The sequence below is a fragment of the Falco cherrug genome, chromosome 12 (genome assembly GCF_023634085.1).
Source record: "Falco cherrug isolate bFalChe1 chromosome 12, bFalChe1.pri, whole genome shotgun sequence".
NCBI lineage: Eukaryota > Metazoa > Chordata > Aves > Falconiformes > Falconidae > Falco > Falco cherrug.
Genome location: NC_073708.1, coordinates 31,989,373 through 32,002,479, shown reverse-complemented (window position 1 = coordinate 32,002,479; position 13,107 = coordinate 31,989,373). Strand labels below are relative to the sequence as shown.

The window sequence follows — 13,107 nt, the reverse complement described above, 5'->3', positions numbered from 1 at the left end:
TCCAAAGTTATAATTAACAAAGCAGTATGCTGGAATCTAAGCGATGCTTAGAGCTGGAAGCTCTCAAGTTGCACTGCATCCTATTCTTTAGGTCCCTACCCTCCCACAGAGTGCATATCACCATAATTCATTGCAAAACCCAGAACTGGACAATTGCAGAACCTTTCCCATTAAAGGTGCTATAAAAAGGGGGAATCCTTTTTTCAGTAGAGTACTGAATCAGCAGGTTTTTCTTTTTAAAAGAAAATATTTTGCTTGAACAGCATTGTCTGCGATCAGCTGCAGGCTCTTCTGGACAAGGACTGCGCACCAGTGGTTCTCAATGCACACCTGCTAAACTACCACTGCAACTACAACAGTAAAGCACAACATCTGCCTTTCACTGCTGACATCACTGCCTAAGCAAGTCCTCTAGACATTGCTTAGACAGTTTTAGACTGAAATAAATTAGGCCCTTCCTACACCTCTTCAGAAGAGTTCCTATAGGACGCTGGCTGGGCAGAGAAGACTGACCAAGCTACAAATCACTAGCCCTTGGTAAGAACAGAGTTGAAGAGTACATGCTATTGCCACACTGAGCACTACTTCCCATAATACAATGGCAGATATGTTTATCACAACCTGATTGTGTTCCATAAATGTAATCTGACGTAATGATTGTGGTATTACTCACTCTCTGCGCAAGCATCCTCATCCTCCTCTTCATTCATATTAGCTTCCTCTGCATGCAGTCTTTCAAGTGCTCTATAAGGAGGTGGCAGTTTCATGGGAGGCGGAGCCCCATATTTTCTCTAACAAAGACAAACAGTTATACATTTTGTAACCACCACTCACAAGAAAAAAAATAATCCTATTGTCTACTGCACTGCATGTGTACATACACAGCACGTAATTACAATGCAAATTCTGCAGCATTGGCTTTTTATGCAAGAAATCAGAACAAGAAGTGACACTGAACATGAAAAAAAGAAAATACAACTGCACATGCACATTTACGTGTTGACAAAATACTTGTGTATCATCATAAACAGGAAAGGTGTGAATATCAATCAAGGATTAAAAATAAACATTAAATTGTAACCTGTTTCTCATTAGAGACTCAACAGCAGAATTATCTGGTACTGATAAAAATGTAGTGTTTAAATACAAAATAAGAACTCTTCTTAGTGCATCTACGAATATTTAAACATAACAGTTCATCTAAATTTTGTCTAAAATTTAAAAAATATTTTGAATTATAGCTCACAATAAAATTCTATTACCTCACATAAATACAGGCAGCTCCTATAATGATGCATATAGCGGCGCATAGCAGGCATAAAGAATAGGCTCTGAATCTAATGAAGGCACTTGATCGTCTGAGCAACTGTTTTTATAGCCCCAAGTAACTGGATCATGCCTTGGTTTGCTACAGGATTTCACTAAATTACATTTAACTATATCCCATGCAACCCCACTACTAATAGCAGGATGCACTTTAGAAAGGGAACACCGAGTACGATATGCCATTAGAGCAACCAGAACGCCTGTGATTAATTTCTTCTATAGCTGGGAAATAAGTCTCAACACCCAAACATCAAACCCAGAATAAATTTTTTCACTGTATACAGTGAAAGCTGAACCTGCATATGAATTTCTAAAATCTAAACTCTAAATTTGTATAGAATAGTCTAACTAGCAAACTACAATGCAAGCTACACAGAAAATTTGTGGGATAAGATATACATCATCCCATCCATTTAAAAAACATTACAGGAAAGTGCTGCATTGAAGACAGCATAACAATAATAAATTAAATTAATTCAATCCAATAGTACTAAAAGTGTGTAGTAAGAGCACTTGGAAACATGACAGCTGTTTCCCCAAAGTATACAATACACCGAATACACCTCCCAATTTTTGCTTAATGCCAGCACTGTGCAAAATCCAGAAAACCCAGAGAGCATGAGGGGGGCTCATGTTCTACATTACCAAGCAGGTAAAGATGGAAAACCTGCAGCCCCACTTTCAGCTGCTTATGAGAAATCAGTAGTATCACTATAATTTAGTAATAACTCATAGTCTAAATGTTGACCCTTTCGCTTTTTTAAGACCTTATCACTTGCTACAAAGTCTGTGTGAAGCTACACAAGAGACCTAAGCTATCCAGCAGTTTGCTATGTCTCAGGACAAGATTCTCTCATCCCTCCTGACTCACTGAAGAGGCAGATGAGTAAATAACGTCAGAGTACTCCATTACACCATGTTTTTGTATTAACACAGCTCTTTCCAGTACAGAGGCAAAGGCACAGTTTAAACAGCCAACCAGCAAAATAATGTTAAAGTCTCATTTGCCCACAAGAAGCTCAACTGTTTTAAGTGGTGTTACATAAATTACTTCAAGTGATCATTTTTAAACAGATGAACAAAGGATGATAAACACCAACAAATCACAGAAAATGTTCACTACTAAAAAGATAATTCAACATACAGGAGAAGGCAGATTTTCCAGCTGGATGTGGCTGCTTTCAAACCAAATTCTTCTGTGACGCTTTGAAGACCGGACTAGAAATATCACTGATTCCCCATAGGGACATGGACTAGTAATCCACTAATAGCAACTCTTCCCAACTCAGAGATGGCCCTACTGTAGCACAGTATGACTGCTTTGTGAATCAATGTTCAAAGCCAAAAAGGAGCTACATATTTATGCACTGAAGCTCTTCTATATTCCACCCACCAGTTTACAGCACCAATAGATGAAAAGGGTTTGAAAAAGATTAGGCTCCCTCTTTAACCTCCGAACGCTATAGAATGCAACACACTAGAGTCCTAGAGATTAAAAGCAGCACATTGCAAGAGGATGAGTGCTTTTGAGATTAGAAATATAGATAACAAAACCAAGAAAAGGGGATTGTAACTGCTTCATTATAAGTGTTATCCACTGGCATGAAAACATGACTTCAACACCTTTCTTGATTTTTTTTTTAATAGCTGAGCCTCATAGCTTCTGTATCTGACAGGATCTGAAAGGAGTCTTAAAAAAGACTTTTGGAGGCAAGAAGGCCTTCTCAGTTACCCAAAAAAACACCAGAGTGCTGAGTAGAATCAAATGAAATGTTCATTATTTCATTAGTTGTTGTGTTATACTGCACTGGGCAAAAGTTACTGTCTGCACTAAATCTGTCTCTGCTCCTGCAGCTCTGACACCCTCAAAGTACCTGACGTACACTAATCAGTCAGCGCAGTTCCCACAGGAAAACACCTAGGCCATTAGGCAATATGGCTGGGAATGAGAAATTAAATGTTTCCCTTATTGCAACAACTAAAACAAACCCACTGGTTTAGACCAAACAGATTTTTTTCTCTTTTAAAACTGCTGTGTAGTTGCTTGAAACTTTGTTTGAAAGTTACTGTGCAGTAACTGCTTCACAATTAGCTGGCCAGCTACAGAACATTCGGTCATTTCCTTGTTTTACACAGCAATGGGAAATGTAGGAGACTTACCCCATTTCATTATCCTATAACATGATTTTACTGAATTTCAGTCAGCCTCACATTAGGGATATTATTTGTGCACGTTACTATTTCTCTGTTTCTACTGAACAGAGAGAATCAATTTGTCTGCACATAGAACAAAACAGGTACTTGCAGAAAAATGCCAGTGAAGAGCTGCAGTAAGTACAGGGTTTCAGCACCCAGGCGAGACCCACAGAACATCTGTCAGAAACCTGCCTCGTATTTGGCAGAAATTTGGCAAAAATTACCCGAATCAAAGATATTTCAACAAAACACTTCAAATTTCATTTCAGATTTCAGTGGGGGCTTATCATAGCGCATGCTATTATACAGTTTGATTTAGTAAAACTGGGTTATAGCATTGAACAGAATAAATACCTTATCACTCTTATTTTCTTTGTCTGCATCCTGGTCTTTGTTGACTTTGATTCCCTTAGGCAGTACAGCAGAAACCACCTGAAAAACAATGCATATATTACACACATTAGAAAGAGCATTATAGCTGCAATACAAATATCAAAAGTTAGGTAATGCCAGTACACTCTTCATTTTGCCCCATGTAGAAGGGCATTGCAGTACAGTCTTTAAATTGCATTTTGTTACTGAATTTATAAACATTCCCTTTTTTAGCACTGTTTGATATCTAGCCCCATCTCTTCATTCAATTAAACATTACTCTGAAGTCAACAAAATGGATGTACATCCTTGATACAGAGCTCAGTATAGACTCCTGAAGTGTCAGTTCTTAGTTACTCAGAGAGCACTGTCCATGTACACAGACACCTTGTAAAAGACAGCATGTTTAGCCTTCGCATAATATTCCCACATAATACTCCTCCTTGTTATTTATTCTTTCACAGGGAAACTTTTAGGGTATTTCGATTACAGGCAGTGGCAGGCACATCGTTGAAGCTCAAAGTAAGAAGTCCTACAAATGTAAGTGATGTGCCTTGCGTTGGGTCACACGATCAGGCTGTATAAAAGGAAATGGCTACTCCTGCACCCTTCTCAGTTTTGTCTTCTACTATGTCACAAAATTTAATATATTCCCACTCCTCTGACAGCACCTTATTTTGATGATTGGGAGTTGGGACTGCACAGCATTGCTGAAAGTCTGTGAATGTCCAGTTTCCTACAGCCTGCAGTTCAAAGCAAAGCAACTCAAATTTCAAGTTATCTGGCTTTCCCTTATCTCTCTAGATTGTCTAGGAAAGAAAGGTTCAGAGATGCAGCTGAACACTTGAATGTTCTGATAGCTTTTCTGGATCTTTTCTGTCAAAAAGCTGATACAGAAAGGAAGCCAACTCAGTTACCACCACTGTGATTTTTGCATTCACTGCTTGAGCACCTTCCCAGCATAGCAAGTGAAAGTCTTCATAGTTTTTGAAAGACTTCCTGAAGCACTGGAAAAATAATGGATGCAGTGGTGCCAGATTTGTCTACAGCTGTCAAAGAGGTCTCCTCAGTCTACTAATCCATCAAATCTCCCAATCAACTTCTCAGATTATACCAAAAGTAAACAGAAGTCTTGGGGTTTTTTGTGTGCACTTCAAGGCAGGCAGAATTGTATGCCTTTTCTTACTAAGGCATTAAAAGGTTACTTGCCGTGGCCTTAAAGACGAGAAGACACCTAAAATCTCTTGAAAATTAGCTTGCTCCCAGACAACTACTTCAGATCCCTTTGGTGACACGTTTTATGTGGAGCTGCTAGTGTGAACGCGACTAATTTTAATTACACTTTTGCTCATTTGGACAAAAGAATATATTTTTAGATTATGAAATACGAACAAATTAAAATACACGGAACTAGACTCAATTACACAGGTGGGAGAACTAAACTAACACCTAGTCAACAGACCTACGTCTACTTGATTAACATCAGAGAAACAACGTTTCAAATCAGGCCAGACAAGTAATCAATCAATCATGGTCTATAAGCAGAAACTCTGACAGAAAGGATGGACACAAAAAATGTTGGAACTTGCTGAAAGGAATTTAGCCAAGTTTAAAATAAAATGCATATTACACATTTATTAAGTTTTAGAATAAAAATAGAAATAAACTTACTTTTGGTATGTTAGACAAACCCTGAACTACGAACACAACAGGATTTCCCGCATTCTTGATAGCTTCTACTGCTTCCTCGTGTGTGGCGTTTTGTAGGTCTATCCCAGAAACCTGACAATGTTTATTTTGATTAGGTAGCTTGTCTTTGGCACAGTCATTGCAAGAGTTCACACACATTTGCAGAAGATTAGTGTATCTGAGTAACGTACCAAAAGCAGTCAAAAGAAATAATTTGTAAAGTATGTTTTCATGTTCATTTAAGGAAAAGTATATTATTTAGTATTCATAATTAACAGATGGTCATATGTTTCCCAAAACAATTCTTCTAGATAAAAACCGTAAGAAATAAGATTGCCAGATATAATGCTAGGTATAATACAACTCTTTCAGATTTTACCTGTTTATGAACTAAATTTGCTTTGAAACAGTTTTTCAAAACATCACTCACAACCCTAAAGCACATAAAATAATGGCACTATCAGCTTGGGAACCTAAATTCAGCAGTCTTCATTTGGATAAAAATGAGCAAAAAAATCAGCACAGAGTCAGAATCAGGGATTTACTCCAAACAGTAAGTTGATCAGACTAACAACTCCAAATTCACACACACAAAATAACAGCCTAAATTTCAGCATGAAGAGTCTACGTTCTATATATTATTAACTTATTTATATGGAAAGAGGGCACTCTGTTTTTTTTCATTACCCCATCAGGTACCAGGATGTATCTTGCTAAATAAAGAGGAGAATATCAAAAGAGGTCCATAGTCAGACCTTAAAAAAGAGACAAGATGATACCAGGGGTTTCTTTCAGCTTCCAAAACTGCGTCATCAATACTTCATGAAGTGTGGCAGTATTTTGTCCTTCTCTCCTCCAAAAGCCGTTTGAGTCAATCTTTATTTTTTAGAATGAAAAGGTAGGTTTATCTACATTTACCTCAAGTATTTTATCTCCAGTTTTTAAAGCCTTTGTTCTTCCTGCTGGGCTGTCTTCCAAAACTTGTTTGATGAAGATCCCTTTAAGTTCTTCTCCATTCTTCAGGCGCTTTATGACAGTCTGTCCACCAACAATACTGATTCCAAGAGACACGTGAGGGTCTCTAAAAATCTCAACACTGAAAAAATACATGTGGTAGTTTAACAGCTTGAAACAGTTTTTTAAACTATAAATGCTAAGCCTTAAATAAATGTAAGCTTCTGGTCTTTCAAGAAGATTTAATAGAGTAAAGGGATAAAGTCAGAAGCCTACAAATGCTCTCAACAGCGTTGGCTTTTTGCCCTGAGCAGACCTCACTCCTCAAAAAGAACGAAATTCTGCTGCCAACCCATGCCCAGTGGGCATAGGCTTTTATTTCAGAGAAAGTCAGGGTAAAATAGAGGCAGGTCTTCAAGTAAACACTCATTCTCTTTCAGTTTGAGCAAACTGTCTGGAAATGGCAAAAACTGCAAGTGGCATGCTAAACAAATAATGAAGTGTTTCATACAACTATCTGAACACTGATTTCAGTGTATCAGATGCACATTAATCAGCTTATGCAGAAACTTTCTGATCATATTTTATTTTGGACCACAAAAACAATTCACCTAAAAATGTTAGCAATACAACGAGGATGTGGCTAAAACTTGGCTTCACAATTTGGAATTCTGCCATTAAGTTTAGCAGAGAACCCATGGAAAAGGAGACAGCAGCACTACGTGCACTGTTCACACCTAAGAGTTATTAAATGAGCAAGAACTTGTAGGTCATCCACAATGTAAACCCGCCAAGCTTTCCCAAGTCAGCTGTATAAATAGAAGGCATAGTTCTGGTGAACATCTGTTAAAAATTCACTGTATCTAAGAAAGCCCAAGGTACACAAGGTACCTTAAAGTTACTGGCAGAAGAGGGGAGAAAAAAACCCATGAGAAGTAATCGGGCTCACAGAAAAAAAAAGACATAAAGGTAAACGGGAAGAAATAATGTAATCACATGAACATACGTCCGTGGTGGTCCCCAGTGGCTGAAGTTTGGAGTTTCTTCTCCTTCTCCTTCTTCTCTCTCAGGTAATTCACTAATTGGGGGCAGAGGGAGGGGAGGAATAAAAAAATTAAAAAATGCATTACCCATGCCAGGTTGCAATTCCTTACGTATTTTGTATCTGGCGTTGAGACAGCAACACCTTCTCACACTGTCCAGTGTAAACCAAATGTGCAGAGTCAACAGACTAGACAGGAATTTTTGTATTTAGGTTTAAATGTACTTAAGGAATGCTCCAGAAATAAACATGATGGGCAGACCAGATTTATAAGTTGCTCTGTGATATACAAATCTGCACCGCATTTACTCATTCAAAGTGACCATTTAAGCAATTAACATTTACTTTCTGATAAATATGCCTTGATTCTTGATAAAACCAGTCTAGCTGACCAGAAACCAGATCACGATGCAACTGGGAGAAAAGATACTGTGTGTTCCATTAAACATTCCAGAATAGAGTGTTAATTAAACTTTTATACTGTATGTGACTCACCGAATCACAGAATAGCAATGGAAGTATGGAATTGCATGCCTTCACAGAAGGGTTGAAACAACATACCCTTGCACACATTTTCTGTAGATCCTGAGAGCTGTAAATGCTACTTTTAAACTGCAAAAAGGAAGTGGGATGTTGTGCTGGACAAATAATCTTTTCACCTTATTGTTGAGCTGCTTTGCCCCTGAGGGAATTTTACAGATGAATTAGGGAAGTACTGAGGATTTGAATCAACAGGCCCCAAAAGCAGATCCACTACCCACTCACCCAAAACTGGTGGTGAAAGAATGGGACACTTGACAGGTGTAAAAGTATCTACAACCACTGCCACCTCAAGGTTTCTCAGAACCACTGCCAAGACTAACATTTCCTGCACGGGCCTGAGAGTCATGGCTGAACTGGTCTTCCCAAAAGGAAGAATAATGGAAAGGGAAACCCAAGAGGACAGAGCTATAATAAGGAGCTAAGGGTAGAGCTCCTTAAGCAGTAATGACCAATGGTGCCAGTAAAGGCTATTCCCTTCTCCTCCAGGCCACATCCATACTCCCCTTACTGTAAGCAAAGTAGGTGGTAGAGCCATTCACACTTTTCTGTCCCAATACTCAGGGGAGGAAATGTGGGAAGTAAAGACTTAATCACGTTGCAAGACAAAATTCAGCTCCTTGGGCAAAAGTCCTAGAACTGGCCATCTATGTCTTACTGTTTCACACAGCTTTTAATAGCTAATCAGCTAACTAAAGCAAGGAGACAGTTAAGATCATTAATTGAAAATCTTCCAAAAACTAATACCTTCCTCCATACCTGCACAATGCTGGTCTAGGCTGAGCTAAGGTGGTTACTCTCCCAGATTCCAGGTTCTTGGAAAAAACATAATCCTCCCCTTTTAGCTCTTCCTTTTCAATAACTTCCAAACCAACAGCAAGCCCAGGTCCTTTAGAATCAATCTGAAGCTTTGTACCTGAAGAAGAAAAGTTGTAGATGTGAACTTTTGCTGCCTGTGTCCCTGCATCTACCAGTTATCATCCTTGGAAATAAACCCCTTAGCTCATCATGTTCCAAATGCGGATGTTGTGTCATGATCATGAGGCTCAGAGATACAGAACATTTACTTCTGAAGGAAATTCAGACCACACTAAACACTTTTTTGTAACACCTTGCTTCTGATGTACATGAAGTCAAGTAATAACAGGAAAGCCAAATTTTTATGGAACTGAGACATGCTTAAGTACAACTTATATGATAGAAGGTCCTTACAAAAACACATGATTAGAAATAACGAATGCATCCTTTATGCAGGGAGAGCGGTACAAGGCCCTGCCCCAGCGTGGAACCCCACCACACTGGGGAAGACTGATGTCCATTTTGGTGACCTAAGTATCAACTGTACTTGAACCACCAGAGCTCCTTGCAAAGGTTGTCAGTCTGCCACTGTAGCTTACACAGTGTCTGCTGTACAGGATGCAAGTGACAAAGAAAGGAAACAGTCTAACCTCCTTTCTCCCAACCAGTGAGTAGCTACGCCAGGCAGGTTCATAAATTTAATTCCTTGATGATCTGCCAAATTCTAACTATCCATTTCTGGCCATCTGACAAGGAGAAACTTTGCTCCTGAGCACAGACTACAAAACCAAGATATGGGGCAATTATCTACCATAGAGTTCACTTGCAAATTTTGGTTGTAGTAAAGTTACCTACATAGGCTGTCACTTTTTTTTTTTTTTTTAAAGTGCAAAATTCTATAAAATCAGCAATCAAAAGTGGCTGAGACAAATTCCTGACAGAAACTGCAGGCATGACCTATTTCTGCATGGAGTCCTACTGGGGACATTAGCTACACAGAAGAAAGTGATTCTCCACAGGCAGGACAAAGATGCAGCTGCTTTCAATATCACTTGTGACAACTGTAGGTAAAGATTTGGAGGAGGAAGCAAGATCATGAAGCTGAAACCTATTTAAAGCCAGACTGCACTGAGCCTGCAGAAGTCTTCATTTGAATATTTTATCATTTGACAGAATTTGTGTTTTGGTATAAAATATAAATTTGTAAACATAAAATTATAAGATAAAGAAAAAACTTCTTACAAACCTAAATCCATCTTGGTTTTTGCTCCTGACTGGTTAGTTTCAGTATCAAATACGTCTTTTTGATAGCCACTGTGTGCTGGGGTTCCAGAAAATAGTGAACTTAAACTAGCATTTTCTTCACACTTCACAAAGGAGAAAAAAGGAAGTTAGAAAGCAATGGTATCACCGTATACAGGGTATTTGATATGAACATTGATTTTTACAGCAAACATTCACATTTTCCCAACTACATTCATATTTATTCAGATAACTATGAAATACTAACTGCTCATTTATGCACTGTATTAAGAAGAGGTATGAAAAGTGTTATGTGCAATTGCAATATAAAGCAACTATCTTTCTACTTGTCTGTAATCCAGACAATAAGTTCTTTACTCTTGTTAATTTGTTGGTTTTAAGTAAAAAATGTATAAATTTAATATTGTGCACTCCATTATAGAACTGTCACTAGAAGCCTGTTTATGTACATAATGCATAAGGGGACAAGCCAAACAAAACCTGAAATTCCAGTAGCTGTGAAATTGAATCCCCTTCCACTTCATTTTTTTTCATATAAAAGCATACATCTTGGAAGCTGGTGCATGGAAAGCTGACATTATCACTTTTTTGTTTGGCAAGTAAATGAACAAAGGAAAGCAGAAGGGAAAAAATAACTCCCAGAACACCTGAGCAGGACATATAAATAAGAGTTTTGCAATTTACCTGAAGCTCTGTCTCATTCTACTCCTTCATCCACCAGTATGCTTGTTACAATTGCTTCTGCCATATCATTTTCCGCTCAACTGCACTATCATCTGGCTCAAGGAACTGATTTGGATTAAAAATACTGAGGAAAAGAGGGAGCTCCTCTCACTGACATTGCTGCTGAAGCCCCTGGACTATTAAACCCACGAAGCGACGTTTTGCTAATACTGACATGCACCACATTAGTACAATTTGCAAAAAAAGAACCAAGCCCACAAGTCAGAGATGGGAAAGAAGACGCAAGTACAAGATGCCTGTAAATACACCAACTATTGAGCAGTTAAATATAAAGACACTAAGTAACGAAAAGAACCTCCCAAAATGTACAACAGGATAGACTGGTGTCGGTTAGAGGTACCCAGATCTCATCGAGTAATTAAAACACTACAAAGACTCCTTACAGAGTTTAGATCTGGAATTTGCCTTGAGGTATGGGTCCCATGGTCAGGGTACATCACTGAGACTGACAAAACATCCCTTACCATTTGATCTTTATTGAGTAGATATTCCAGAGACTGTTTTGGACTTGAGTTAACACTGGATCTTAAGTCTTGTATTTCAGTAGTCTCAAGTTGCTTTGCCCATTGTTCTGTATCGAGGTTCCTCTCTGAAGTTGCCTTCTGTCCACATGATGCATTATATTTCAGGAAGTCTGAATCTTCTTCGTACTCATCGTCCACCAACATTTCCCGTTCTTCATCCTTTTCTTCTGGTTTGGGTTTCAGAAATTCATGCATCTCCCAGGACTCCTTCTCATACTCATTGTCATTTTTAGAAAGCTGAAATGACCTTCCCAGGTCCAAACTTGGTTCATCAACAAGTTCTTCTTTAAAAGGTGTTTCATCTCTGAAACCCTGCATAAACCATTAGAGGAATATAGATTTTAAATTATGTTTCTTGCTAGCTCTTTCAAAAATATGTTTTATGTTAGGCCCATATTAAAAGTACATCCTGATTTTTAAAGTGAAAAACCTTTTGCATTTTCTAAAAAAAAAAAAAACCCAAAAACCACAACACTCTCTGACTTCAGATTTTAACACCAAAACTAGCAATTGCAATTTGTTTTTCAAATATGAAGAAATTTAAGTTGCACAGCTTAGATACTGCTGTAGCCATTCAGAATAACCAATCCTGAATGAAGTTAGGGAATGAGAATTATTAAATAGCACAAAAAAAGCTACAGGAAAAAGTGTATATAAATCCAGCTTCAGTATCTCTGTGCTCCAAACTTATCTGCTGTCACTTTATGAATGCATGCACATTTCTTACAATACCATCAGCTAAATAAAAAACAGCCCAAAAGTTTGCTTATGCAACAGTATCAGCAATAATAATAATAAAAAACCAAAAAAAAACCAAAACCCAAAGCAAAAGCCACACTCGTTTGCCCCTCCCTTGGATATTCCACACAATATTTTAACCTGGAGGAGAGGGGAAATGGACGACCCACATACTAAAAAGAGAAACAAAGGACATAACTGACTGTTCATTATCTAATGCCCTTACTGTTTTTATTAAAGAGTACTCAACTTTCTATTGAATTCAAACCACAGACCAACAAACCAAAAACACAAAAAACAAAACCAAGATAAAAGGTATTCAAAACCACTCTGAAAGATATCACCCAACATTTCTGGGATTTGTCATGTGCCTCCCCAATTTCCAGCGCCCTGTGATTCTCCTAAATCAAATGGGGTGCTATTCATTGGCTCAGAGTGAGTCTGCACAGGCACCTGAAATTTTATGTCTTGCACCGGTACCAGAAAGCTTGCCACACACAGAAAGCTTTTCCTCTCTTTCCTTCAGGCCACCACGTTATGTATGCCCAAACCCAATCTTAAAGGCACTGAAACCCCAAACACTGAAACCAATCCACAGATTCAGGGGTCCTCAATCAAAATGTTTTTCTTTCTGCTTCCTTCCCCTTCCCAGACTCCCCAGGGCACTTCACCATTTCTGACCTTTAGTGCCAAAATCCTGTTTTGTTAGGTTTGTACAAATGCATGAGAAAAAACCCCAGTCAAAATGTTCGCATAGATCAAGTGAGAGACAGGAGAGAAAACAAGAGAAAGGCAGGAGCATAAGGAAACAATGCAGTAATACCAGCTTGGCACAAAAGCAGGACATTAGCAATATGGAAATTAGCACATTTTTCATAAGCATTAAATGTTCCTTTAGTCTATTTGACCTGTGTACCTTGA

The 13,107-nt window shown here is 38.3% G+C and overlaps 1 protein-coding gene across 4 annotated transcripts in view; it reads right to left on the bottom strand.

Moving 5' to 3' along the window:
* The window catches only part of PATJ (PATJ crumbs cell polarity complex component), a 157,191-nt gene that overhangs the window by 86,397 nt on the left and 57,687 nt on the right, over positions 1–13,107 (bottom strand). For all 4 annotated transcript variants that reach the window (XM_055724501.1, XM_055724504.1, XM_055724502.1 and 1 more), the window contains exons 20-27: positions 11,389–11,760; positions 10,164–10,284; positions 8,879–9,035; positions 7,544–7,615; positions 6,502–6,679; positions 5,566–5,676; positions 3,877–3,954; positions 674–791 (exon numbers count right to left, since the gene is read on the bottom strand). In XM_055724501.1, coding sequence (XP_055580476.1) covers positions 674–791; positions 3,877–3,954; positions 5,566–5,676; positions 6,502–6,679; positions 7,544–7,615; positions 8,879–9,035; positions 10,164–10,284; positions 11,389–11,760 — 1,207 coding nt within the window. The remainder of the gene's footprint in view (positions 1–673; positions 792–3,876; positions 3,955–5,565; positions 5,677–6,501; positions 6,680–7,543; positions 7,616–8,878; positions 9,036–10,163; positions 10,285–11,388; positions 11,761–13,107) is intronic.